Raw genomic sequence first — 27,250 nt, 5'->3', positions numbered from 1 at the left:
CAACCTTGCTTGCTGAAACTGAAGAGGACTTGAAGCACTTATTGATGAAGATGAGAGATCACAGCTGTCAGCATGGATTAAACCTCAATGTAAAGAAAACCAAAATCCTCACAACTGATCCAATAAGCAACATCATGATAAACAGAAAAGACTGAAGTGATAGTCAAGAAATCAAATGACGTATCGCATTTGGCAAATCTGCTGCAAAAGATCTGTTTAAAGTGTTAAAAAGCAGATATGTCACTTTAAGGACTAAGGTGGGCCTGACACAAGCCTTGGTATTTTGAATCACTTCGTATGCACGCAAGAGCTGGACAATGAATAAAAAAGACAGAAAAACTGATCCCTTTGAATTATGGTGCTATAAAAGAATACTGAATATATCATGGACTTCAAGAAAAATAAACAAATCCATCATAGAAGTACAGGCAGACTGCTCATTAGACGCAAGGATACCAAGACTTTGTCTCAAGTACTTTGGACATGTTATCGGAGAGATCGGTCCCTGGAGAAGGACATCATGCTTGGTAAAGTAGAGGGTCAGTGAAAATGAGGAAGACCCTCAATGAGATGGATTGACACAGTGGTTGCAACAATGGGTTCAAACATAGCAACAATATTCAGGGTTGCACAGGACCAGGCAGTGTTTCGTTCTGCTGTACAGAGGGTCATTTTAAGTTGGAACTAACTCAACGGCACCTAACAACAACATACACAGGGATACTTCATTGTATTGTACTTCACTTCATTGCACTTCACAGATATAACGTTTTTTAGAAATTGAAGGTTTGTGGCAACCTTGCATTGAGCAAGTCTATCGGCACCATTTTTCCAACAGCATATGCTCACTTTGTGTCTCTGAGTCACATTTTGGTAATTACCACAACATTTCAAACTTTTTCATTATTATATCTGTTATGGCGATCCGTGATCTCTGATGTTAATATTCTAACTGTTTTGAGGCACCACGAACCGCGCCCATATAAGACAGCGAACTTAATAATGTAGTATGTTCTGACTGCTCCGCCAACCTGCTGTTCCCCCGTCTCCATATTCCCTGCAATACCACAACATTAAAATTAGGCCAATTAATAACCTTACAAGGGCCTCTAACTGTTTAAGTGAAAGAAAGAGTCACAGGTTGCTCAACTTAAATCAAGCTATAAATGATTATACTTAGTGAGGAAGGCACGTCAAAAGCCAAGATAAGCTAAAAGCTAGGCCTCTTGTGCCAAACTGCTGGTCAAGTTGTGAATGCAAAGGGGAAGTTCTTGAAGGACATTAAACGTGCTACTTCAGTGAATACATAAACAGTAAGAAAGTGAAACCGCCTTATTGCTGATATGGAGGAAGTTTTCGTGGTCTGGATAGAAGATCAAACCAACAACAACTTTCCCTTAAACCAAAGCCTAACCCAGAGTAAGGTCCTCTCTTCAGTTTATGAAGGCTGAGAAAGGTGAAGAAGCTGCAGAGGTCAAGTCTGAAGGTAGCAGAGGTTGGTTCGTGAGGTTTAAGGAAAGACGCCGTGTCCGCAACATAAAAGTGCAAGGTGAGGCAGCAGGTGCTGATACTGAAGCTGCAACAAGTTATTCAGAAATCTAGCCAAGGTCTTTGATGAAGGCGGCTGCGCTGAACCACAGATTTTCAACGTAGACGATACATTCCTGTAGTGGAAGAAGATGCCATCTAGGACTTCCACCGCTAGATAAGTCAATGCCTAACTCCAAAAGCTTCAAAGGACAGATCGGCTCTCTTGTTGGTGGCTAAATAAACGCAGCTGGTGACTTTCAGTTGCACTCAATGCTCGATTACCATTCCAAAAATCCTAGGGCCCTTAAGAATTATGCTAAATCTACTCTGCCTGTGGGCTATAAGTGAAACAACAAAGCCTGGATGACAGCACGTCTGTTTACAGCATGGGTTACTGAATATTTTAAGCCCACTGTTGAGACCTACTGCTCAGAAAAAAAGATTCCTTTCAAAATATTACTGCTCATTGACAATGCACCTGGCCATCCAAGAGCTCTGGTGGACATGTACAAGGGGATTAACGTTGTTTTCGTGCCTGCTAACACACCATCCATTCTGCAGCCCACAGGTTCAGAAGTAATTTTGACCTTCAAGTCTTTTTATTTTTAGAAATGCATTTTGTAAGGCTACAGCAGTCATAGATAGTATAATTCCTCTGATGGAGCCAGGCAAAGTAAACTGAAAACCTTCTGGAAAGGATTAACCATTTTACATGTCACTAAAAACATTCTTGATTCATTGGAGGAAGTCACAATATCAACATTAACGGGAATTTCGAAGAAGTTGATTCAAATGCTCGTGGATAACTTAAGAGTAGTTCAAGACTTCAGTGGACGAAGTAACTGCAGATGTGGTGGAAATGGCAAGAGATCTAGAATTAGAAATGCAACGTGAAGATGTGACTGAATTGCTGCAATCTCATGATAAAACTTTAAACAGATGAGGAGTTGCTTCTTATAGATGAGCAAAGAAAGCAGTTTTTTGAGATGAAAGCTATTCCTGGTGAAGATGCTGTGAACATTGTTGAAATAAAAACAAAGGATTTAGAATATTACATAAACTTAGTTCATAAAGCAGTGCAGGGTTTGAGAGGACTGACCCCAATTTTGAAAGAAGTTCTACTGTGGGTAAAATCTTTTGTCAAAGGAAGAGTCAAATCTTGTGGCAAATTTCATTGTTGTCTTATTCTAAGAAATCGCCACAGCCACCCCAACCTTCAGGAACCACCACCCTGATCAGTCAGCAGCTATCAACATCGAGGCAAGATCCTCCACCAGCAAAAAGATGATGACTAGCTGAAGGCTCAGATGATGGTCAGTATTTTTTAGCAATAAAGTTTTTTTTTTTTTAAATTTATTGTGCTTCAGGTGAAGGTTTACAAATCAAGTCAGTTTCTCATACAAAAAGTTATTATACAAACCTTGCTATGCACTCCCAGATGCTCTCCTCCTAATGAGACAGCATATTCCTCCTCTCCAGCCTGTATTCTCCGTGTCCATCCCATCAGCTCCTGTCTCCCACTTCCTTCTCATCTCGCCACTAGGCAGGAGTTGCCCACATAGACTCAAGTGTCCAACTCAGCCAAGAAACTCACACATCACCAGTATCACTGTCTATCTTACAGTCCAGTACAATCCCTGTCTGTAGAGTTGGCTTTGGGAGTGGTTCCAATCTTGGGCTAACAAAGGGTCCAGGGACCATGACCACCAGGGTCCTTCCAATCTCAGTCAGACCATTAAGCCTGATCTTTTTATGAGAATTTAAGATCTGCATCCCACTATTCTCCTGCTCCATCAGGGATTCTCTGTTTTGTTCCCTGTCAAGCAGTGATAGGTGGTAGCCGGGCACCATCTAGTTCTTTCGGTCTCAGGTTGATGGAGTCTCTGGTTTATGTGGCCCTTTCTGTCTTTTGGGCTCATAATTACCTTGCATCTTTGGTGTTCTCCATTCTCCTTTGGTCCAGGTGGGCTGAGAGCAATTGATGGATCTTAGATGGCTGCTTGCTAGTGTTTAAAACCACAGGCCCCTCTCACCAAAGTGGGACGCAGAACATTTTCTTAATACATTTTGTTATGTCAATTGACTTAGATGTCCCCTGAAACTGTGGTCCCCATACTCCCATCCCTGCTACTCTGGCCTTCAAAGTCTTTGGTTGTGTTCAGGAAACTGCTTTTGGTTTAGTCTGGTTGTACTCATTTCCCCTTTGTTGTGTGTTAGCCTTCCCTTCACCTAAAATAATTTTTTTCTACTATCTAGTTAGTGAATATCCCTCTCCCTTCCTCCCTACCCTCGTAACCATCAAAGAATATTTTCTTCTGTGTTTAAACTTTATCTGTAGTTCTTATAATAGTGGTCTCATACAATATTTGTCCTTTTGCAACTAACTAATTTCACTCAGCATAATGCCTTCCAGATTCCTCCATGTTATGTATGAACTGTTGTTCATAACATGGAGGAATTGTTGTTCTTCATCGTTGCGTAGTATTCCATTGTGTGACTATATCATTATTTATCCATTCATCCGATGATGAGCTCCTTGGCTGCAATGAAGATGGATGTGCAGGTATCTGTTCATGTGAAGGCTCTTATTTCTTTAGGTTATATTCCAAGGAGTAGAATTGCTGGGTCGTATGGTAGTTCTATTTCTAGCTTTTTAAGGAAGTGCCAAATTGATTTCCAAAGTGGTTGGACCATTTTACATTGCCACCAGCAGTGTATAAGTGTTCCAGTCTCTCCACAACCTCTCCAACATTTATTCTTTTGTGTTTTTTGGATTAATGCCAGCCTTGTTGGGTGAGATGGAATCTCATTGTAGTTTTGATTTGCATTTCTCTAATGTCTAGTGATTGTGAGCATTTCCTCATGTATCTGTTAGCCACCTGAATGTCTTCTTTGATAAAGTGCCTGTTCATATCCTTTGCCCATTTTTTAATTGGGTTAGTTGTCTTTTTGTTGTTGAGTTTTTGCAGTATCATGTAGATTTTAGAGATCAGGCACTGATCGGAAATGTCATAGCTAAAAACTTTTTCCCAGTCTGCAGGTAATCTTTTTACTCTTTTGGTGAAGTCTTTGGCTGAGCATAGGTGTTTGATTTTTAGGAGCTCCCAGATATCTAATTTCTCTTCTGGTGTCTGTACATTGTTAGTAATGTTTTGTATACTGTTTATGCCATGTATTAGGGCTCCTAGCATTGTCCCTACTTTTTCTTCCATGATATTTATTGCTTTACATTTTAGATTTAGGCTTTTGACCCATTTTGAGTTAGTTTTTGTGCATGGTGTGAGGTATGGGTCTTGTTTAATTTTTTTGCAGATGGATATGTAGTTATGCCAGCACCATTTGTTAAAGAGTCTGTCATTTCTGCATTTAACTGTCTTTGGGCCTTTGTCAAATATCAGCTGCTCATATGCAGATGGATGGATTTATGTTTGGATTCTAAATTCTTTTCCATTGGTCTACGTATCTGTTGTTGTACCAGTACCAGGCTGTTTTGACTACTGTGACAGTGTAATAGGTTCTAATATCAGGTAGCGTGAGGCCTTCCACTTTGTCCTTCTTTTTCATTAATGCTTTACTTATACGGGGCCTCTTTCCCTTCCATACAAAGTTGGTATTTGTTTTTCCATCTCATTAAAAAATATCACTGGTATTTGGATTGGGATTGCATTGTATCTATAGATTACTTTGGGTAAAACAGACATTTTTACAACGTTGAGTCTTCCTACCCATGAGCAAGGTATGTTTTTCCACTTATGTAGGTCTCTTTCGGTTTCTTACAGTAGTGTCTTATAGTTTTCTTCGTATAGATCTTTTACACCTCTGGTTAGATTTATTCATAAGTATTTTATCTTCTTGGGGGCTACTGTGAATGGTATTGATTTGATTTCTTCCTCAACATTCTCTTTGTTGGTTGGTGCAGAGGAATCCAACTGCTTTATATATGTTTACCTTGTATCCTGATACTCTGCTAAATTCTTCTTTTGGTTTCAGTAGTTTTCTTGAGGATTCTTTAGGCTTTTCTGTGTATAAGATCATATCATCTGCAAATAGAGATACCTTTACTTCTTCTTTGCCAATGTGGATGCCCTTTATTTCCTTATCTAGCCTAATAGCTCGGGCTAGGACCTCCAGCACAATGTTGAGTAAGAGTGGTGATAAGGGGCATCCTTGTCTGGCTCCTGTTCTCAAGGGGAATGCCTTTAGTCTCTCTCTGGCAATAAAGTATTTTTTAATTAAGGTACGTACATTGTTTTTTAAGACATAATGCTATTGCATGCTTAACAGACTGCAGTATAGTGTAAACATAAGTTTTATATGCACTGAGAAACCCAAAAATTCATGTGACTTGCTTTTTTGCGATATTTGCTTTATTGCAGTGGTCTGGAACTGAACCTACAATATCTACAATGTATGCCTGTATATATAAAACAGGCTCAAAAGTACAGGAGATATAGCCTAATAAGAACTCACGTGAGAAACTGAGTTGACTACTTTCTATGAGCCAACAGTATAAAGTGGCTGCCCAAAAAGCCACCCTTAATTTTAAGAAGAAAGGCACACAGGAAAATAAGTATCATTTTCTTATTATAAGTGTGTAAGATTACATGCATATAATGGAGTCTTGGTGGCAAACGTGTTTAAGAGCTCAGGCTGCTAACCAAAAGTTCAGCAATTCGAATCCACCAGCCACTCCTTGGAAACCCTATGGAGCAGCTCTACTCTGTCCTATAGGGTCACTATGAGTTAGAATTGACTCGATGGCACACAAGAACAGCATGTATATATTAGTTATCTGTTGCTGCATAACAAGTTACCCCAAAACTTAAAGGCTTACAACAACAAACATTGATTATCTCATAATCTCTGTGGGTCAGATATTTTGATGCAGCTTAGCAAGGAGCCACTGCCTCAAGGTCTCTCACAAAGCTACAATCTAGGTGTTAGGAGGGGCTGTGGTCTCATCTGAAGGCTCAACAGAAGAAGACTGTTTCCAAGCTCACTCATGTGGTTGTTGACTGTGCTCAGTTCCTCATGGGCTGTTACACTGAGGGCCTCTGTTCCATGCTGGCTCCTAACTGACGGCCTTCCTCAGTTTTCACCATGCAGGCCTCTCCACAGGGCAGCTCACAACATGGCAGCTGGTTTCCAGCAGAAAGAACAAGCAAGAGAGGGCAAGCAAGGCAGAATGCACAGCCTTTTTGAAATCTAATCTCAGAAGTGATATTCATCATTTTTGCTGTATTCTAGGGCCTGCCTACACTCACGAACAGGGGCTTACACGACAGCATGATTATCAGGAAGTGGTGCTCATTAGGAGCCATCTCAGAAGGAGACCACCACAATGTGCTCTAAAGGTACATGATACCCTAAGATCTGTAAATATGCCAATTAAAAAACATTTTTCCGAATCATGTGAATTGCAGATAAAAACGTCTTGGTTAGAAAAGGGGGAAAACAAGCAGACTGAAGGAGGGGAAAGGGATGGGGTAAGAACTTTCACAGATTTTTAGAAATAACTGAAAGGCTGTTATGTGTAAGAGATTGTACTTAGTCTATGTGGCACCAACAGACTGAGCAAAGACGATCGGGAACCATTCTAGCACTTACCACACGCATCTCAGCAGCCTGTTTTCCTTTGTGTACCCCCACAGGACTATAAACTGCTTACTTGCAGAGACAACACATGCCTGTTCACCATTATAATCATCAGCTACTGGAACACATTAGGTACTCAGCAAATATTTGATAAGTAATGTATGAAAAAAACCCTGAAGAATAAAGCTGTAGGGAAATTAATTTTGGCTCAAAACCTGAAATGAAGGAAAAATTTTTCAATGCTTTGAATTTCCCAAAATCAGAAAGGATTGCTATGTCTTTGGATAAAGGAGAGACTGCATAATCACGCAGAGATCTGAATGAAATGACTTCTAAGTGTTCCAAAAAGGCCCACGTCTAATGTACTGATTTTATAACACTGTTGGTCTGGATATAGAAATTCCTTCTACAATCTGCTCCTGAACTATATTCTATGACAATATTCTATGACAATCTGCTCCTGAACTATATTCTATGACACTACCAGTGCTGAAGAAACAATAAAAACTTAATTCTTTCTCTTAGACAATATAAATAGTCCCATCATTCTACAGCATTTAACCAAATACAAACTGAGCCACATGTAGAGCAGCTTGTTCCTAACACTGTCCCCCATTCACACTGCCAAACTGTTGGAGGCAGCGTGGTGTGGTAGAAACAAAGGCCTTGGATCCAGGACTTGCACTGACCTGTGTCTGGATCTGTACTCTGATACTGCCGGACCACAGACAAACCATTCAACCTCTTTGGGCCTCAACTTTTCACTTAAAAAACTGGGGTCATATTCACCTCAGAGGGTTGCTCTGTTCTCTTCCCCCTGACTATAGCAGAGTAAGTACTCTCTTGTGGCAGTGGAAGCCACCAAGAAATATTTTTAAGTCTAGGTTAAGTGAAAACACTATTTGCATTCCCTACCTTGGTAATTTTTCACAGGAGTCATCTTGTTGTAATCTTCTGACAAAATAAACTCCTGCAAAAGAAAAAAAAATCATTAACCAAAAAGAAATCTTTTTTTTTTTTACTACGTATTTTCTCTGGAAGACAACAACAGCAACAACAAATTAGGTAACCTGATGAAGAGTAATTTTCTGAGGTGCGAACTATTCCCCTAAATCTTTAAAAATCTGATTGAAATGAATAAATAAGCATCATTTGTGATGGCCTTCTCCCATAAGGACTGAGCTCCTGAGAAATCATTGTGGAGGTAACTGTAAGAGAAGTTATGTGCATAAAATTACTTCTCTGGTGCAGTAAGGATCATAAATCAGTTCAAAATCAATCCATCTGCAATTCTATCAATTTTGCTGGTATCACAGATTCTACTGAAAACAAAAAAAGTTGAGGATAAATAACTGAAGGGTAATGGAGAGACCCAAAGGACCCCTGCTACCAGCTTGCTCTATGATGGAGTCTGGAGAGAAGGCAACGCAAGTTCTGGGAGAATTCCTCGGCTGGTGCAAGTGGTTAAGTGCTGGGCTGCTAACTGAAAGGCTGGTGGCTTGAGTCTACCCAGAGACACTTCATATGGAGCACAGTTCTACTCTAACACACATGGGGTTGCTATGAATGGACTCTATGACAACTGATTTTCTTTTTAATGGTTTTTTAGGTGAAAGTTTACAGCACAAAATAGTTTTTCATTAAAAAATCTATACAGAAATTGTTCTGTGACACTGATTACAATCCCCACAATGCCCCACAATGCATTAGCACTCTCCACCTTAGCTTTCCACCCTGGGTTCTCCATGGTCATTCGTCTCATTTTTCTGTCCCTTCTTACCTTCACATCTTTGCTTTTGGGTAGGTGTTGTCTATTTGATTGCCTATACTTGATTAACTATGAAGCAAGTTCCTTGCATGTGTTATTTTTTGTTTTATAGGCCCATCTAATCTTTGGCTGAAAGGTGGACTTTGAGAGTGGCTTCAATTCTGAGTTAGCAGAGTGTCTGGGGGGGCCGTAGTCTCTGTCAGACCACTAAGTCTGCTCTTTCTGTGTGTGTGTGAATTTGAATTCTGTTCTACATCCTTCTCCAGCTCTGTCCAGGACCCTCTACTGTGATCCTTGTCAGAGCAGTGAGTGGTGGTGGCTGGGTACCATCTAGTTGTGCTGGACTCAGTTTGGTGGAGGCTGTGGCACCTGTGGTCCCTAAGTCCCCTTGGCTCATTTTTCCCTTGTGTCGTCATTCTCCTTTACTCCAGACACGGTGGGACCAGTAGAGGTATCTTAGATGGCCACTCACAAGCTTTTAAGACCCCAGACACTACTCACGCAAGTAGGATGTGGATCATTTTCTTTATAAACTATGTTATGCCAACTGAGCTAGATGTCCCGAGACCATGGTCCCCAGCCCTCAGCCCAGTAATTCAGTCCCTCAGGGAGTTTGGATGTGTCTATGAAGTTTTCATGAGCTTGTCTTGGTCAAGCTGTGCTTACCTCCCCAGTATTGTGTACTACTGTCTCACCCGTCACCAAAGTTACCACTTTCTGTTCAGATTTTCTATCTCAGCTTATGTTTAGGTAGGTAGTGTGTTTCTAGAAATTTGTTCATTTCCCTAAGTTCTAAAATTTGTTGGAGTATGGTTTTTCATAGTATTCTGTTACAACCCTTTTCATTTCAGCTGGGTCTGTTGTAATGTCCCCCATCTCATTTCTTATTTGGGTGATCTGTTTCCTTTTTTTTTTTTTGTCAGTTTGGCCAATGGTTTGTTGATTTTTTTCAAATAACCAATTTTAGCCTTGTTGATTATTTCTACGGTATTTCTGTTCTCTCCTTCATTTACTTCTGCTCTGATCTTCATTATTTCCTTTCTTCTGGTGGCTGTGGGCCTCCTTTGCTGATCTCCATCTGTTCAAGTTGTACGGCTAACATTTTGATTTTGGCACATTCTTCTTTTTTGATATGTGCATTTATTGCTAGAAACTTACCTCTGAACACTGTCTTTGCTGTGTCCGAAAGGTTTTGGTATGATGTGTTTTCATTCACATTTGATTCTAGGAATTTTTTGATTCCCTCTTTGATTTCTTCTATTACCCAGAAGTAACAGCAAGGTGTTATTCAGTTTCCATGTATTTGATTTTTTTTTCTTGCTCTTCCTGTTGATTTTTACTTTTATGTCATTGTGTTCAGAGAGAACACTTTGTATTATTTTGATGTTTTGGATTTTATTGAGGGTTGCTTTGTGGCCTAAAATGTGTCTATTCTGGAGAATGTTCCATGTGCGTTAGAAAAGAATGTATACTTTGCTGCTGTTGAGTGGAGTGCTCTATATATGCCTACAAGGTCAAATCGGTTGATTTTGGCCTTTAGATCTTCAGTATCTTTGTTGAATTTCTTTCTAGATGTTTTGTGCTTTACCGACAGTGTGTTGAAGTCTCCTATTATTACTGTGGAACTATTTCTCTTTCAGCGCTGTCAGACTTTGTGTTATATATTTTGGAGCCCTGTCAATGAGTGCATAGATATCTATTAAGGTTATCTCTCATCTCTTCTTGGTGGACTGTCCCTTTAATCTTTATATAATGTCCTTTCCTGTCTTTTATAGTGGATTTTGCCTTAAAGCCTATTTTTTTTTATTAACTTTTATTGAGCTTCAAGTGAACATTTACAAATCAAGTCGGTCTGTCACATATAAGTTTATATACGTCTTACTCCGTACTCCCACTTGCTCTCCCCCTAATAAGTCAGCCCTTCCAGTCTCTCCTTGCGTGACAATTTTGCCAGCTTCCAACTCTCTCTATCCTCCCATCCCCCCTCCAGACAGAAGATGCCAACACAGTCTCAAGTGTCCACCTGATATAATTAGCTCACGCTTCATCAGCATCTCTCTCCTACCCACTGTCCAGTCCCTTTCATGTCTGATGAGTTGTCTTCGGGGATGGTTCCTATCCTGGGCCAACAGAAGGTTTGGGGACCATGACCGCCGGGATTCCTCTAGTCTCAGTCAGACCATTAAGTATGGTCTTTTTATGAGAATTTGGGGTCTGCATCCCACTGATCTCCTGCTCCCTCAGGGGTTCTCTGTTGTGCTCCCTGTCAGGGCAGTCATCGATTGTGGCCGGGCACCAACTAGTTCTTCTGGTCTCAGGATGATGTAGGTCTCTGGTTCATGTGGCCCTTTCTGTCTCTTGGGCTCTTAGTTGTCATGTGACCTTGGTGTTCTTCATTCTCCTTTGATCCAGGTGGGTTGAGACCAATTAATGCATCTTAGGTGTTCGCTTGTTAGCATTTAAGACCCCAGATGCCACATTTCAAAGTGGGATGCAGAATGTTTTCATAATAGAATTATTTTGCCAATTGACTTAGAAGTCCCCTTAAACCATGGTTCCCAAACCCCCGCCCTTGCTCCGCTGACGTTTGAAGCATTCATTTTATCCCGGAAACTTCTCTGCTTTTGGTCCAGTCCAATTGAGCTGACCTTCCATGTATTGAGTGTTGTCCTTCCCTTCACCTGAACCAGTTCTTAGCTACTAATTAATCAGTAAAAAACCCTCTCCCTCCCTCCCTCCCTCCCCCCTTCGTAACCACAAAAGTATGTGTTCTTCTCCGTTTATACTATTTCTCAAGATCTTATAATAGTGGCCTTATACAGTATTTGTCCTTTTGCCTCTGACTGATTTCGCTCAGCATAATGCCTTCCAGGTTCCTCCATGTTATGAAATGTTTCACAGATTCGTCACTGTTCTTTATCGATGCGTAGTATTCCATTGTGTGAATATACCACAATTTATTTAGCCATTCATCCGTTGATGGACACCTTGGTTGCTTCCAGCTTTTTGCTATTGTAAACAGAGCTGCAATAAACATGGGTGTGCATATATCTGTTCGTGTGAAGGCTCTTGTTTCTCTAGGGTATATTCCGAGGAGTGGGATTTCTGGGTTGTATGGTAGTTCTATTTCTAACTGTTTAAGATAACGCCAGGTAGATTTCCAAAGTGGTTGTACCATTTTACATTCCCACCAGCAGTGTATAAGAGTTCCAATCTCTCCGCAGCCTCTCCAACATTTATTGTTTTGTGTGTTTTGGATTAATGCCAGCCTTGTTGGAGTGAGATGGAATCTCATCGTAGTTTTAATTTGCATTTCTCTAATGGCTAATGATCGAGAGCATTTTCTCATGTATCTGTTAGCTGCCTGAATATCTTCTTTAGTGAAGTGTGTGGTCATATCCTTTGCCCACTTCTTGATTGGGTTGTTTGTCTTTTTGTGGTTGAGTTTTGACAGAATCATATAGATTTTAGAGATCAGGCGCTGGTCTGAGATGTCACAGCTGAAAATTCTTTCCCAGTCTGTAGGTGGTCTTTTTACTCTTTTGGTGAAGTCTTTAGATGAGCATAGGTGTTTGATTTTCAGGAGCTCCCAGTTATCTGGTTTCTCTTCGTCATTTTTGGTAATGTTTTGTATTCTGTTTATGCCTTGTATTAGGGCTCCTAGGGTTGTCCCTATTTTTTCTTCCATGATCTTTATCGTTTTAGTCTTTATGTTTAGGTATTTGATCCACTTGGAGTTAGTTTTTGTGCTTGGTGTGAGGTATGGGTCCTGTTTCATTTTTTTGCAAATGGATATCCAGTTACGCCAGCACCATTTGTTAAAAAGACTATCTTTTCCCCAATTAACCGACACTGGGTCTTTGTGAAATATCAGCTGCTCATATGTGGATGGATTTATATCTGGGTTCTCAATTCTGTTCCACTGGTCTATGTGCCTGTTGTTGTACCAATACCAGGCTGTTCTGACTACTGTGGCTGTATAATAGGTTCTGAAATCAGGTAGAGTGAGGCCTCCCACTTTCTTCTTCTTTTTCAGTAACGCTTTGCTTATCCGAGGCTTCTTTCCCTTCCATATGAAGTTGGTGATTTGTTTCTCTATCACCTTAAAAAATGACATTGGAATTTGGACCGGAAGTGCATTGTATGTATAGATGGCTTTTGGTAGAATAGACATTTTTACTATGTTAAGTCTTCCTATCCATGAGCAAGGTATGTTTTTCCACTTAAGTATGTCCTTTTGAATTTCTTGTAGTAGAGCTTTGTAGTTTTCTTTGTATAGGTCTTTTACATCCTTGGTAAGATTTATTCCTAAGTATTTTATCTTCTTGGGGGCTACTGTGAATGGTATTGATTTGGTTATTTCCTCTTCTATGTTCTTCTTGTTGATGTAGAGGAATCCAAGTGATTTTTGTATGTTTATTTTATAACCTGAGACTCTGCCAAACTCTTCTATTAGTTTCAGTAGTTTTCTGGAGGATTCCTTAGGGTTTTCTATGTAGAAGATCATGTCATCTGCAAATAGAGATAATTTTACTTCCTCCTTGCCAATCCGGATGCCCTTTATTTCTTTGTCTAGCCTAATTGCCCTGGCTAGGACTTCTAGCACGATGTTGAATAAGAGCAGTGATAAAGGGCATCCTTGTCTGGTTCCCGTTCTCAAGGGAAATGCTTTCAGGTTCTCTTCATTTACAGTGATGTTGGCTGCTGGCTTTGCAAAGATGCCCTTTATTATGTTGAAGAATTTTCCTTCAATTCCTATTTTGGTAAGAGTTTTTATCATAAATGGGTGTTGGACTTTGTCAAATTCCTTTTCTGCATCAATTGATAAGACCATGTGGTTTTTGTCTTTTGTTTTATTTATATGGTGGATTACATTAATGGTTTTTCTGATATTAAACCAGCCTTGCATACCTGGTATAAATCCCACTTGATCAGGGTGAATTATTTTTTTGATATGTTGTTGGATTCTATTGGCTAGAATTTTGTTGAGGATTTTTGCATCTATGTTCATGAGGGATATAGGTCTGTAATTTTCTTTTTTTGTAATGTCTTTACCTGGTTTTGGTATCAGGGAGATGGTGGCTTCATAGAATGAGTTGGGTAGTATTCCGTCATTTTCTATGCTTTGAAATACCTTTAGTAGTAGTGGTGTTAACTCTTCTCTGAAAGTTTGGTAGAACTCTGCAGTGAAGCCGTCCGGGCCAGGGCTTTTTTTTGTTGGGAGTTTTTTGATTACCATTTCAATCACTTTTTTTGTTATGGGACTATTTAGTTGTTCTACTTCTGAATGTGTTAGTTTAGGTAGGTAGTGTTTTTCCAGGAATTCATCCATTTCTTCTAGGTTTTCAAATTTGTTAGAGTACAATTTTTCGTAATAATCTGATATGATTCTTTTAATTTCAGTTGGGTCTGTTGTGATGTGGTCCTTTTCGTTTCTTATTCGGGTTATTTGTTTCCTTTCTTGTATTTCTTTAGTCAGTCTAGCCAATGGTTTATCAATTTTGTTAATTTTTTCAAAGAACCAGCTTTTGGCTTTGTTAATTCTTTCAATTGTTTTTCTGTTCTCTAATTCATTTAGTTCAGCTCTAATTTTTATTATTTGTTTTCTTCTGGTGGCTGATGGATTCTTTTGTTGCTCACTTTCTATTTGTTCAAGTTGTAGGGACAGTTCTCTGATTTCCCCTATCAATATAAATTGGCCACTGAGCACTGCTTTTGCTGTGTCCCAGAGGTTTTGATAGGAAGTATTTTCCTTCTCGTTGCATTCTATGAATTTCCTTATTCCCTCCTTAATGTCTTCTATAACCCAGTCTTTTTTCAGGAGGGTATTGTTCATTTTCCAAGTATTTGATTTCTTTTCCCTAGTTTTTCTGTTATTGATTTCTACTTTTATTGCCTTGTGGTCTGAGAAGATGCTTTGTAATATTTTGATGTTTTGGACTCTGCAAAGGTTTGTTTTATGACCTAATATGTGGTCTATTCTAGAGAATGTTCCATGTGCGCTAGAAAAAAAAGTATACATTGCAGTAGTTGGGTGGAGAGTTCTGTATAAGTTAACGAGGTCAAGTTGGTTGATTGTTGTAATTAGGTCTTCCGTGTCTCTATGGAGCTTCTTACTGGATGTCCTGTCCTTCTCCGAAAGTGGTGTGTTGAAGTCTCCTACTATAATTGTGGAGGTGTCTATCTCACTTTTCAGTTCTGTTAAAATTTGATTTATGTATCTTGCAGCCCTGTCACTGGGTGCATAAATATTTCATATGGTTATGTCTTCCTGATCAATTGTCCCTTTTATCATTATGTAGTGTCCTTCTTTATCCTTTGTGGTGGATTTAAGTCTAAAGCCTATTTTGTCAGAAATTAATATTGCTACTCCTCTTCTTTTTTGCTTGTTGTTTGCTTGATATATTTTTTTCCATCCTTTGAGTTTTAGTTTGTTTGTGTCTGTAAGTCTAAGGTGTGTCTCTTGTAGGCAGCATATAGATGGATCGTGTTTCTTTATCCAGTCCGAGACTCTCTGTCTCTTTATTGGTGCATTTAGTCCATTTACATTCAGCGTAATTATAGATAAATGTTTAGTGTTGTCATTTTGATGTCTTTTTATATGTGTTGTTGCCAATTTCATTTTTCCACATACTTTTTTGTGCTGAGACGTTTTTCTTAGTAAATTGTAAGATCCTCATTTTTGTAGTGTTTGACTTTATGTTTGTTGAGTCATTACGTTTTTCTTGGGTTTTATCTCCAGTTATGGAGTTGTTATACCTCTGTGTGGTTACCTTAATATTTACCCCTATTTTTCTAAGTAAAAACCTAACTTGTATTGTTCTATATCGCCTTGTATCCCTCTCCATACGGCAGTTCTATGCCACCTGTATTTAGTCCCTCTTTTTGATTATTGTGATCTTTTACATATTGACTTCAATGATTCCCTGTTATGAGCATTTTTTTTTTAATTAATCTTAAATTGTTTTTGTGATTTCCCTATTTGAGTTGATACCAGGATGTTCTGCTTTGTGACCTTGTGTTGTGCTGGTATCTGATATTATTGGTTTTCTGACCAAACAATATCCTTTAGTATTTCTTGTAGCTTTGGTTTGGTTTTTGCAAATTCTCTAAACTTGTGTTTATCTGTAAATATCTTAATTTCGCCTTCATATTTCAGAGAGAGTTTTGCTGGATATATGGTCCTTTGCTGGCAGGTTTTCTCCTTCAGTGCTCTGTATATGTCATCCCATTGCCTTCTTGCCTGCATGGTTTCTGCTGAGTAGTCTGAACTTATTCTTATTGATTCGCCCTTGAAGGAGACCTTTCTTTTCTCCCTGGCTGCTTTTAAAATTTTCTCTTTATCTTTGCTTTTGGCAAGTTTGATGATAATATGTCTTGGTGTTTTTCTTTTTGGATTAATCTTAAATGGGGTTCGATGAGCATCTTGGAGAGATATCCTTTCGTCTTTCATGATGTCAGGGAAGTTTTCTGTCAGCAGATCTTCAACTATTTTCTCTGTGTTTTTTGTCCTCCCTCCCTGTTCTGGGACTCCAATCACATGCAAGTTATCCTTCTTGATAGAGTCCCACATGATTCTTAGGGTTTCTTCATTTTTTTTAATTCTTTTATCTGATTTTTTTTCAGCTATGTTGGTGTTAATTCCCTGGTCCTCCAGATTTCCCAGTCTGCGTTCTAATTGCTCAAGCCTGCTCCTCTGACTTCCTATTGCGTTGTCTAATTCTGTAATTTTATTGTTAATCTTTTGGATTTCTACATGCTGTCTCTCTATGGATTCTTGCAACTTATTAATTTTTCCACTATGTTCTTGAATAATCTTTTTGAGTTCTTCAACTGTTTTACCAATGTGTTCCTTGGCTTTTTCTGCAGTTTGCCTTATTTCGTTTGTGATGTCTTGAAGCATTCTGTAAATTAGTTTTTTATATTCTGTATCTGATAATTCCAGGATTGTGCCTTCATTTGGGAAAGATTTTGATTCTTTTGTTTGGGGGGTTGTAGGAGCTGTCATGGTCTGCTTCTTTATGTGGTGTGATATGAACTGCTATCTCCGAGCCACCACTGGGAAACTTGTTTTTCTAGAAAATCCGCTAAAAAAAAAAAAATGCAGTCAGATCCCTATCAGAATTGCCTTTGGGTTATAACCGCCACCTTGTTCCCTGTAAGGATGAAAGTCTGAGATTTGGATCATATATGCTTGGCTGTAGCTGGTTCTGTGTTTTTAGTCCAATTAGGGATGGATTTTTGGTCCCTGGGTTTTTTGTGGTTCCTTCTCTCAGGCTGGAAGAATGGGTTAGGAAAAGATCAAAAACACAAAAAAAAAAGGGCGGGGGGGAAGCAAAGCCGCCGCGGACCCGGAGTCATTCTCCCTCTGGCTCAGGAAATTGCAATGTTAATGAAGCCGCCTGGGACGGGTGGGGGAGGGTTCAGAGAAATAGGAGAGTAGCACCTCGGAATATAGCCAAAGTTGCTTGTCTTGCTTGGAGTGACTGTTTTGTCTGAGATTCCCGAGGGGCGTGTCGCCTACATGTGCTGGCTGTGTGGAGATTGTCCCCGGGGGTCTGGCCCCTTGAAGCCGCGGTCAGATCCTCCGCTGCCAATTCAAAGACAAGCGTCAAGGTTCCCCTGCTGGGACGGTGCACTCCCGGCTCCAAAATCAGTCGCAGCCTCCCGGGGACTTCTCATCCTGCCAGTCGCGTCGCCGCCCCGCCCTGCGGACCGCTTAAAGCCTATTTTATCTGAGATTTGTATTGCCTCTCCTGCCCTTTCTTGGTTATTGTTTGTTTGACATTTTTTTCCTGCCCTTTGATTTTTAATATACTTATGCCCTTGTGTCTAAGGTGTGTCTCCTGTAGACAGCATATTGATGGATTCTGCCACTCTCTGTCTCTTTACAGGTGCATTTAAGCCATTTACATTCAGTGTGATTATTGAGAGATATGAGTTTATTGCTGTTATAATGTTGTGCCTTTTAAAAAACTTTTTTGTCGTGCTGACATTTTCTTGTTTCTTGTGCTGAGCTCCTTTTGTTTGTGGATTTTCTTTTGTTATTACAGATTTTGTGTTTACTGAGACTTTACGTTTTTATTCTGATGAGTAGGTTTGTTAAGTTTGTGTTTATCTTGAAATTTACCCTTATCTTCCTAAGTTTAAACCTGTCTTTTATTACTTGATATGGCCTTGATTTCCTCTCCATTTGAAAGTTTTATACCGACACCATTTTATTCCCCCTTTTATTGTTTTGATGTTGTTGTCATTTACTGACTGATGTCTCTGTTTCATTGTTTTAAGTCTTTTAGCTTTGTTTTATTACTAAGAGTTCTTTACCTAGGCTGGTATCTGGCTGATGTTGTCCTGTGTTCTAGCCTCTGGTTGTTGTCTGATGCTGGTTCACTAACCAAAGGACTCCTTTTAATATTTCTTGTAAGTTTGTTTTAGTTTTTATGAATCCCCTTAATTTCTGTATATCTGGAAATGTCCTAATTTTGCCACCTTTGCTGAGACAGGGTTTTGGAAGGTATATTATTCTTGGTTGTTTTTTTCTTTCAAGGTTTTATATTGCTTTCTTACCTGCATACTTCCTGCCAAGTAATCAGAGCTTAGTCATATTGTTTGGCCTTTGTAAGTGACTATTCTTTTTTTCTCAAGCTGCTCTCAGGATTCCTGCTTTTTGGCAAGTGTGATTATGATATGCCTTGGTGACTTTCTTTCAAGGTCTATCCTACATTGGGTTTGTTCAGCTTCTTGGGTGGTCAGCTATTCATCTTTCATGATACTTGGGAAGTATTCTGCCAGCAAATCTTAAACAATCTTCTCTGTTTTCCATTTTCTCCCTGTTCTGGAACTCCGATCACATGCAAACTTTTGCTCTGTGTCCCACATAATTCTTAGCTTTTCTTCATTCTTTCATCTGATTTTTCTCCTCAAAGTGGCGTCCAAGGATTTATCTTCAATTTTGCTTATTCTGTCTTCCACTGTCTCAAATTTGTACCTAAAACCTTCTGTTGAACTGTCCATCTCTGAAATTTTGTTATTTATCTTTCGGGTTTCTAATTGCTGTTTTTGTATGATACTTAATTATTTATTTTGATGTTTTGTTCTTGTATTATTTTCCTAAATTCTTCTATTGCTTTTTCTGTATTTTCCTTGATTTTGGTTATGTTTTTGTTGAGTTTGTCTTTGTTTTCCATGATTTTATCTATTTTTTCCTTGGTTTTGTCTGTTTTCCCTGATCTCTTTCCTAATCTCTTGGAGAGCCCTAATATTAGTCTTTTGAATTCCATATTAGGTTGTTTCACTAGCTTTTCTTCTACCAAAAGGTCATATGATTCTTTATTTTAGCCACTTGCTGGAGCCATCTTGTCCTGCTTTTTTATGTTTTGATATTGTTTGCTGTCTCTGAAACATTAATGTATGAGATTCTTTTTATTGATTGTATGTTCATTTGTTTCGTCATAACTGGGTGTTGTCTGAACCCACAGAGTCATAAAGTTGGAGGTGCACATAGCACTCCATCATTAAATGGAAGTGGTATATACAAGATCGGGCCCAAACAGGACCTGAAGGCACAAGTAAGTTGCGTGAGGAAGTGGCCCAAATGCCTGTGGGGTCCACTCCTGTCACATTACCTTCTGTCTCCCCGTCTGCACTTACGGACTCATGGGGAGTTCCTCATGATTGGTTGACTGAGGAAGAGAAAACTCGAGCCTGGTTTACAGATGGCTCTGTGCGATATGCTGGCACCACTTCAAAGTGGACAGCAGCAGCGCTACAGCCCCTTCCTGGGACCTACCTGAAGGACAGTGGTGAAGGGAAATCCTTCCAATGGGAAAAACTCAGAGCAGTGCACCTGGTTGTTCACTTTGTTTGGAAGGAGAAACGGCCAGGTGTACAACTGTATACTGACTCAGGAGCTGTGACAAATGGTTTGGCTGAATCGTCAGGGACTTGGAAGGAACATGAATGGAAAATTGGAGACAAGGATTTATGCGGAAGAGGTTTGTAGATATACCTCTCAGAATGGGTCAAAGAATTGAAGATATTTGTGTTTCATGTGAATGCTCACCAAAGGGTGACCTCAGCAGATGATGATTTTAACACTCAAGTGGACAGGATGGCAGGTTCTGTGGAAACCAGTCATCTTCTTTTCCCAGCTACTCAATGGGCTCATGAACCAAGTGACCATGGTGGCAGGGATGGAGTTTATGGATGGGCCCAGCAACACAGACTTCCACTCACTAAGGCTGACTTGGCTACAGCCACTGCTGAGTACCCAACCTGCCAGAGACCAACACTGAATCCCTGATATAGCACCATCCCTTGAGGTGATCAGCCAGCACCCTGGACCACCTCTATCATGGAATAGCTGCATTTTGTTCTTACTGGAATAGACGCTTACTCTGGATACGGATTTGCCTTCCCCTGTACACGAAGCTTCTGCCAAAACTACCATCTGTGGACTTACAGAATGCCTTATCCACTATCATGGTATCACACAACATTGCCTTGGATCAAGGGACTCACTTCACAGCAAATGATGTGCGGTAATGGGCCACTGCTCGTGGAATTCACTGGTGTTACCATGTTCCCCATCATTCTGAAGCAGCTAGCTTGACAGAACGATGGAATGGCCTTCTAAAGACACAATTACAGTGTCTGGGGGTACCTTGCAGGGTTGGGGAAATGTTCTCCAGGAGGTTGTATATACTCTAAATCAGCATCCAATATATGGTGCTGTTTCTCCCATAGCCAGGATTCATGGGTCCAGGAATCAAGGGATGAAAATGGGAGTGGCACCACTCACTATTACCCCAGTGACCCACTGTCAAGATTTTTGCTTCCTGTCCCCGAGACCTTATGCTTTGCAGGTCTAGAGGTCTTAGCTGCAAAGGGAGGAATGCTCCCACCTGAAGACACATCACTGATTCCACTGACCTAGAAGCTAAGAATGCCACCTAGCCAGTTTGCGCTCCTCATGCCTCTGGATCAACAGGCAAAGAAGGGAGTTAACATACTGCTTGGTGTGGCTGATCCTGATTATCAAGAGGAAATCGGACTGATACTACCTAATGGAGGTGAAGAAGAGTATGTCCTGAATGCAGGAGATTCCTTAGGGCATCTCTTAGTACTACCATGCTCTGTGATTAAAGTCAATGCAAAATTGTAGCAATCCAATCCTGACATGACTACTAATGGCCCAGACTCTTCAGGAATGAAGATATGGATCACCCCACCAGGCAAAGGACCAGCTGAGGTGCCTGCTGAGGGCAAAGGAAATATGGAATGAATGGTGGAAGAAGGTAATTATAAATACCAGTTATGGCCATGTGACCAGTTCCAGAATTGTTATGAGTATTTCTGCTTTGTATGTGTGTTCGTTGTATTCACGTTAGGGGCAAGTATGGCTTTATAGTTACCTTTATTCAGAGATTATGTATGGTTTGAGGAGATGTGTATAGGTGCCAGGTTGAGAAGGAGTGGTCTGTAATGGTTACTGGAGTATGTGAACTTGGCTGGGCCAAGATTCTCAGTGATTTGATAGTCATATGATGATGTGATCATTTCCATGATAAGATTTGATATCAGGTGATCACCTTCATGATGGGATCTGCTGTGAACAGTCAATCAGTTGAAAGGGAGTTTCCTTGGGCACGTGACCTGCATTGAATGTAAGTAGATATTCTGGCAAGACTTGTGGACTTTTGCTCGTTCTGGATCCTGCAGCTGGCTCCTGTTCATCTGATCTTCGGTTCTTGGGACTTGAGCTAGCAGCTTACCTGTGGTTTTGCCTGCCGATCTTCGGGATTCATTGATTTTCACAGCCTGTGCCCTCTCTCCAACCTGCCGATCTTGGGTTTGCCAGCCCCTGTGGCTACGTGTATCAGGAGAAGCCCTCTATCCTGACCCACGGATGAGACCTTCTAGCCTCTAAAACCGTGTGAGCTATTTCCTTGATATAAATCTCCATCTACATATATTTATACACTTTCCTGGTTATGCTTCTCTGGAGAACCAAGCCTAAGACAGCGAGGGTGTTGGATGGGGAGTGGTTAGGGGTCACTTCCCACCGTTCAGCAGCTGGTCAAGTGGCAGGAGGTTAGAGGCAGTGTGGGCCCAGTGCTCTAGCTGTAGTGACACAGCACAGGACGGTGGGAAGGAGGGCTGGTGTACAGGGCAAGGTGGTGAGAGGAATGAAAAGAGAAAGAGGAAAAAAGGTAGCAAGTGGGTGGGAGCTGGGTAGGTCTGAATGCCAGTGGGAAGGGTGGGAAGGTGGTGTATGGGGCTAGGTGGGAAGTAGAAAGTGGTGGCCTGGTAGCTCTATAGCTGTGGCGGTGTGTCCTGGTGTGGCAGGAAGGAGGGGAGGTGGCATATGACACTGAGAGGGGGAAAGAAAAGGAAGAAAGGGGAAAAATTGCATGGTGAGCATGACCCAGGGCGGCAGCGGGCCGGTAGCTCTGTACTTGTGGTGGTGCAGCATAGCCTGGCATGAAGGGGTAGATGTGGTGTATGGGGCAAGGTGGGAGGGAGAGAGGAAAGGAGGAACAGGTGGTGGGGGGAAAGGCACGGTGATGCTTAAGGTTCTAGGATTGACGTTTGTGTCTGTTTTACTAAGGTTTTCAAGTCTTTGCTGCAGAGAGCCGGCACGGTGTGTCTGTCTAGGGCACCGTGTTGGCTCTGCTCAAAAAGAAACTCTTTAAGTGAAAAACTATGTTTCAGTAAAACCTCATTGTATAAAGCAAACATTATCATGTAATTATATCTAATATTAACATTTTGCTAATCAAGTCAGTAATTTTATGCCTCTTTAAAAGTGGCAATCATAATTACAACCCAATGAACTATCATAAATTTTACCTTATAATTCTTAAATTGGCGTGTGTGTATGTGTGTGTGAGAGAGAGAGAGAGAGAGCGCAAGCTTAGAGTCTTGATATGGGTCAATTCTGAAGATAAGCCTGATTTAAAATACTTTTCTTTCAATAATGCCACAGCTGAAAATGTTTCTCTAACTCAGGCAAGGCTCTGGCCAGTGAGCAAATGGATGGCAATTCTTCTATGAGAGAAATTAATCAGGTATTTTAAAGATTCTGTTTCTAACACTTATTTCTAAATTTATTTCCTCTCACTTACTACAAGCTTCTCAAGGCTGTATCTTACTCGTTCCCGTATTCCTAGGGCAACTGGCATAGTAGGAAATCAACAAATATTGACCAAACGATATTGACCAAAAGGCACCTCCCGATATGATCAGATTATTTGGACGTCAAGTTCACACGCAAAAAAAAACCAGTTTCTATATAGCACGTTTTACATATCCTTTGTGGGGATACATAAAAGGTGAGTGAGTATGTATTTCACTTAAGTATCCATGTTTATAGTGACCCATATGTAGAAGCCAATCATATGTTTATAAGCCCTAACCAGGACATTTATAAGCCCTAAGCAGGTTTGAAGTTATTTACCCTTTTTCAAATGCAAAATATTCATATGTTCTTAAAGAGTAAGTTGTCAAACATAGGGAAAGCTGCAAAGTATAGTAAATTGATTCCTTCAGCTAAGCTTAAAAACAAGGAACCTTTCAAAACACTTGGAGGCATCCAGAATTTTTCTTTGATGAGTTGAAAAAAGGGAGGGGGAGACAGAAAGTAATCTCCGTACTTCTTATCTGGGTGTTTACTGAGGTTTGTGTAATATTTTAAAAGAAAACAGTTATTTTATTATTTTTGTGATAAATGCCATAAAGATAAAGTACAAAGTTATGTGAGAAAATACAAGGCAATAAAGTTCCTCTGGTTCTCCACTTTTCTACCCCCTTCCCCTTTAAGAAGCTTACCTACAAATCAATTTTCTTTACCATGGTTTGTTTTCTCAGCTCTAATTGTCATTTTTTTTTAAACTCATTATTTCTTCAAGGAGTGGCACTATATCTACTTCTCATTTCTAGAGGGCTAGACTCACACTCAAACAGAGCAGGCTTTTTTTTTTTTAAACATTCTTTTTGTTTGTTTGTTTTTATTGTGCTTTAGATGAAGAGGAAACCCTGGTGGCGTAGTAGCTAAGTGCTACAGCTGCTAACCAAAGGGTCAGCAGTTTGAATCCGCCAGGCGCTCCTGGGAAACTCTATGGGGCAGTTCTACTCTGTCCTATAGGGTTGCTATGAGTCGGAATCGACTCGACGGCACTGGGTTTGGTTTTTTAGATGAAGGTTTACAGGGCAACTTAGTTTCTCATTAAACAATTAATATACATATTGTTTTGTGATATTGGTTGCCAACCCTGCAGCGTGTCAACACTCTCCCCTTCTTGACCTTGGGTCTCCCCATTTCCATTTGTCCAGCTTTCCTGTCCCCTCCTGCCTTCTCATCCTTGCCCCTGGTTTGGCGTGCCCATTCATTCTCATATACCTGGTTGAGCTACAGGTATTATTGTTTGTTTTATAGGCCTGTCTAATCTTTGGCTGAAGGGTGAACCTCAGAAGGGACTTCAGTACTGAGTTAAAAGGGTGTCCACGGGCCATACACTTGGGGTCAGAGCAGACTGTTTTTGAAAGTAGTAAAGTATCTTTTACATTAGGAGCTTATAGTGTGGGAAGGAAAGCCACACACATATGTGAGCAACAATTAACTATCACCCTTAATCCCAAGAAGGAGTAAGGAGCTCAACTCTGAGCCCTGTGCTGTAACCAAAAACCAACCAAACCCAGTGCCATCAAGTTGATTCCGACTCATAGCGACCCTGTAGGACAGAGCAGAACTGCCACATAGAGTTTCCAAGGAGCGCTTGTCGGATGTGAACTGCCGACTCTTTGGTTAGCAGCCATAGCACTTAACCACTAGGCCACCAGGGTTTCCCTGTTCTGTAAAAAACCACTGCCCCCTAAATCTTAACACACACACACACTAAATAATGTATTTAAGACAGCTGGATAAACATTTAGTGAGTTCATATAGTTTGTGCTGTTTTGAATATACTGAAATGGTTCTGGAGCTCAGACAAAAGGTACCTCAATTCCTCCTGGAACAAGAAAGAGCATAAAAATAAAACAATTTGGTGCAGGCCTGCATTCAGAATTTAACAAATACACACAAAATAAAATTACTAGTTCATCACACTGGTAAACTTGATTTTTCATTAATTTGTTTTTCCTAAGATAATAAAAACACACAATCATGGAGAAAATTTGGGAGATTTTGTCAACATTTCTTTCCTTTTTTTGGTCATAGAAATAATATGCTATTCTAAGTAATGTAATGTGATCCCATTTCTCAAAGACAACTATTATGGAAAGTGTTACTATAATCATGTACATAAAAAAAAATCATACTACTTGGTAATACTTTTTCTCTTTTAACAAATCATGCATATAACTCCATGTGAGTATATTCTTATCAACTTCATTCTTTTAAATAACTGCAGAGAATTCCAACTTAAGGATGTACTACAATGTTTTTCTATTAATGAATGTTTATATTGTTTTCAGTTTTCCTTACTACAAAAAAATTACATTGAACACGCTGCATCTTTATACATCTCTAGCTGTTATTTCTGTAAAAATAAAGTTCTAGAAGAATTATTGGATCCAAGGGCATGGCCATTTAAAATTTGATAGATATTGCCCAGCTGACTTTTAAAAAGATTTTATCTATTAACACTTACAAATAATATAATATAAAACTGTTTGTAATTTAGATTATTTCATTAGTATTGACTGAAGCTCAGAATCAATTGATTGAATATACCTGTATTTTTTAATCATTTGATCCATTTTTCTATGCTTCCTTCTTTCCTTTCAACTACCCATCCACAGTGCTCACTGTAATAAGTCAAAGAATACAGGATGTTGTAAAAAAATTAAGTGACTGTCCTCACTTCACACTGTACCCCTTTAAAGCAGCCAGTGTTAACAGTCTGTGTAATGTATCCCTCTATACCTTTTTTTTAACCCTTATACAAACATATACTCACATATATAGGGTGTTCTGTCATACAAAAATAGGATTCCACTATAGACAGTACTCTGCAACTTGCTGTTTTCACTTAAAATATGGCAGAGCTATCTTTCCAGGGCAACACACATGGTTCTAACTTATTTTGATGGCTGTATGATACTCCATAATAAGAACATGCTACACTTAATTCATTAAATGGACATTCCATTTGTCTCCTATTGTTTACTCTTATAACAATTTACTGTTACAAGAAATGTCTTTGCATATATACCCATGTGAATGAGTATGTAAGTTAAAATTCCTAAAAGTGACTGTTGGCTCACAGATTAGTGCATCTAATGTTTTAATAACCGGATCGTTTTCCATGAAGTGTGTGGCGATTCATTCCCCAACCCCCAGATAGCTAATTTCCCCCTATCGTATTAGAATCGGATGTTATTCATCTTTTCAATTGTTGCCAAATTGATGTGCAAAAAAATGGTATCTCATGATGGTTTAATGAGCATTACTCTAGCTGCTTCTGAGATAGGGTACTTTTTATATGTTTATTTGCCATTTTCATTTCTTGTTCTATGGACTTCTTGTCCTAGCCTGGTTCCCTAAAAAATTGAGCCTGAGACAAAGCTACGCCAAATGCTTTACTTGGAGGTGCAGTATCAGCAGCCTGAGTGAAGGAAAAGGAAAGGGAAGTGGGAAAGATGGGTATGGCACATTACAAAGTTGGCCAGTGTTTTACAGAGAAGCCCCGCTGGTTGGTTAGCCACGAATGCAAGGAAGCCTCTGGACAGACAGAACTGAAACAGCAGGCTCTGGGAGAGTCCACTGGGGGATGGGAAGGAGAGGGGATTTACCTGCCAGCTCCATCCCACCTCCCTTTTAACTTTAATCATGCCTCACAGGAAGTTAGCTCCCCCCTTGCTACCTCACCCACTAGCAGCTGCTAGAGAAGTCAAACATTAGGCTGTGTGTCATACAGCTCAGAAAGCGGCAGAGAAACCAGACTCTGGGGTTTGGCCTCAGGGTGAAAGAAGTAGCCAAGGGCACCAGAGACTAGAAAACCTGAGCTGCATAAAGCATGTGTCCTCTGTGTATCCTCTGTCCCTTCTGTCTGTTGTGCTTGTAATTTTTTTACTGAATTACAGACATGCTTTGATAATTAGGGGGAGTAACCCTTTGCCTTTTATGTGAATTGCCAATATTTTCTCTCAGAATATTTTCTTTGGATTTTACTTGTTCAGCCTTCTGCAGTACTGAAATTTTAGTTTTTTTTAATAAATAAATATGTCATGGTAGCCTAAGTCTAAACTGCATTACACTTTTTAAATTTTAACTTGAGAAGGAGCAGTATTTTAATGATATGACTGATGTCTTCTCTGAGGAATATACTCAGGTCTTTAAATAAAATTTTATAA

At 39.9% G+C, this 27,250-nt stretch overlaps 1 protein-coding gene across 11 annotated transcripts in view; it reads right to left on the bottom strand.

Annotated features, from left to right (window-relative positions):
* The window catches only part of WDFY2 (WD repeat and FYVE domain containing 2), a 297,542-nt gene that overhangs the window by 76,577 nt on the left and 193,715 nt on the right, over positions 1–27,250 (bottom strand). For all 11 annotated transcript variants that reach the window (XR_010318214.1, XR_002786422.2, XR_010318215.1 and 8 more), the window contains exon 4: positions 8,041–8,095. Coding sequence is in view for 3 of the 11 variants with exons in the window: in XM_003412629.4 (XP_003412677.1) it covers positions 8,041–8,095 (55 nt within the window). In the remaining 8 variants the exon portion in view is untranslated. The remainder of the gene's footprint in view (positions 1–8,040; positions 8,096–27,250) is intronic.

This window comes from Loxodonta africana, chromosome 17 (genome assembly GCF_030014295.1).
Source record: "Loxodonta africana isolate mLoxAfr1 chromosome 17, mLoxAfr1.hap2, whole genome shotgun sequence".
Lineage (NCBI taxonomy): Eukaryota > Metazoa > Chordata > Mammalia > Proboscidea > Elephantidae > Loxodonta > Loxodonta africana.
The sequence above is the reverse complement of the archived record's forward strand: the minus strand, read 5'-3'. Positions and strand labels throughout refer to the sequence as shown.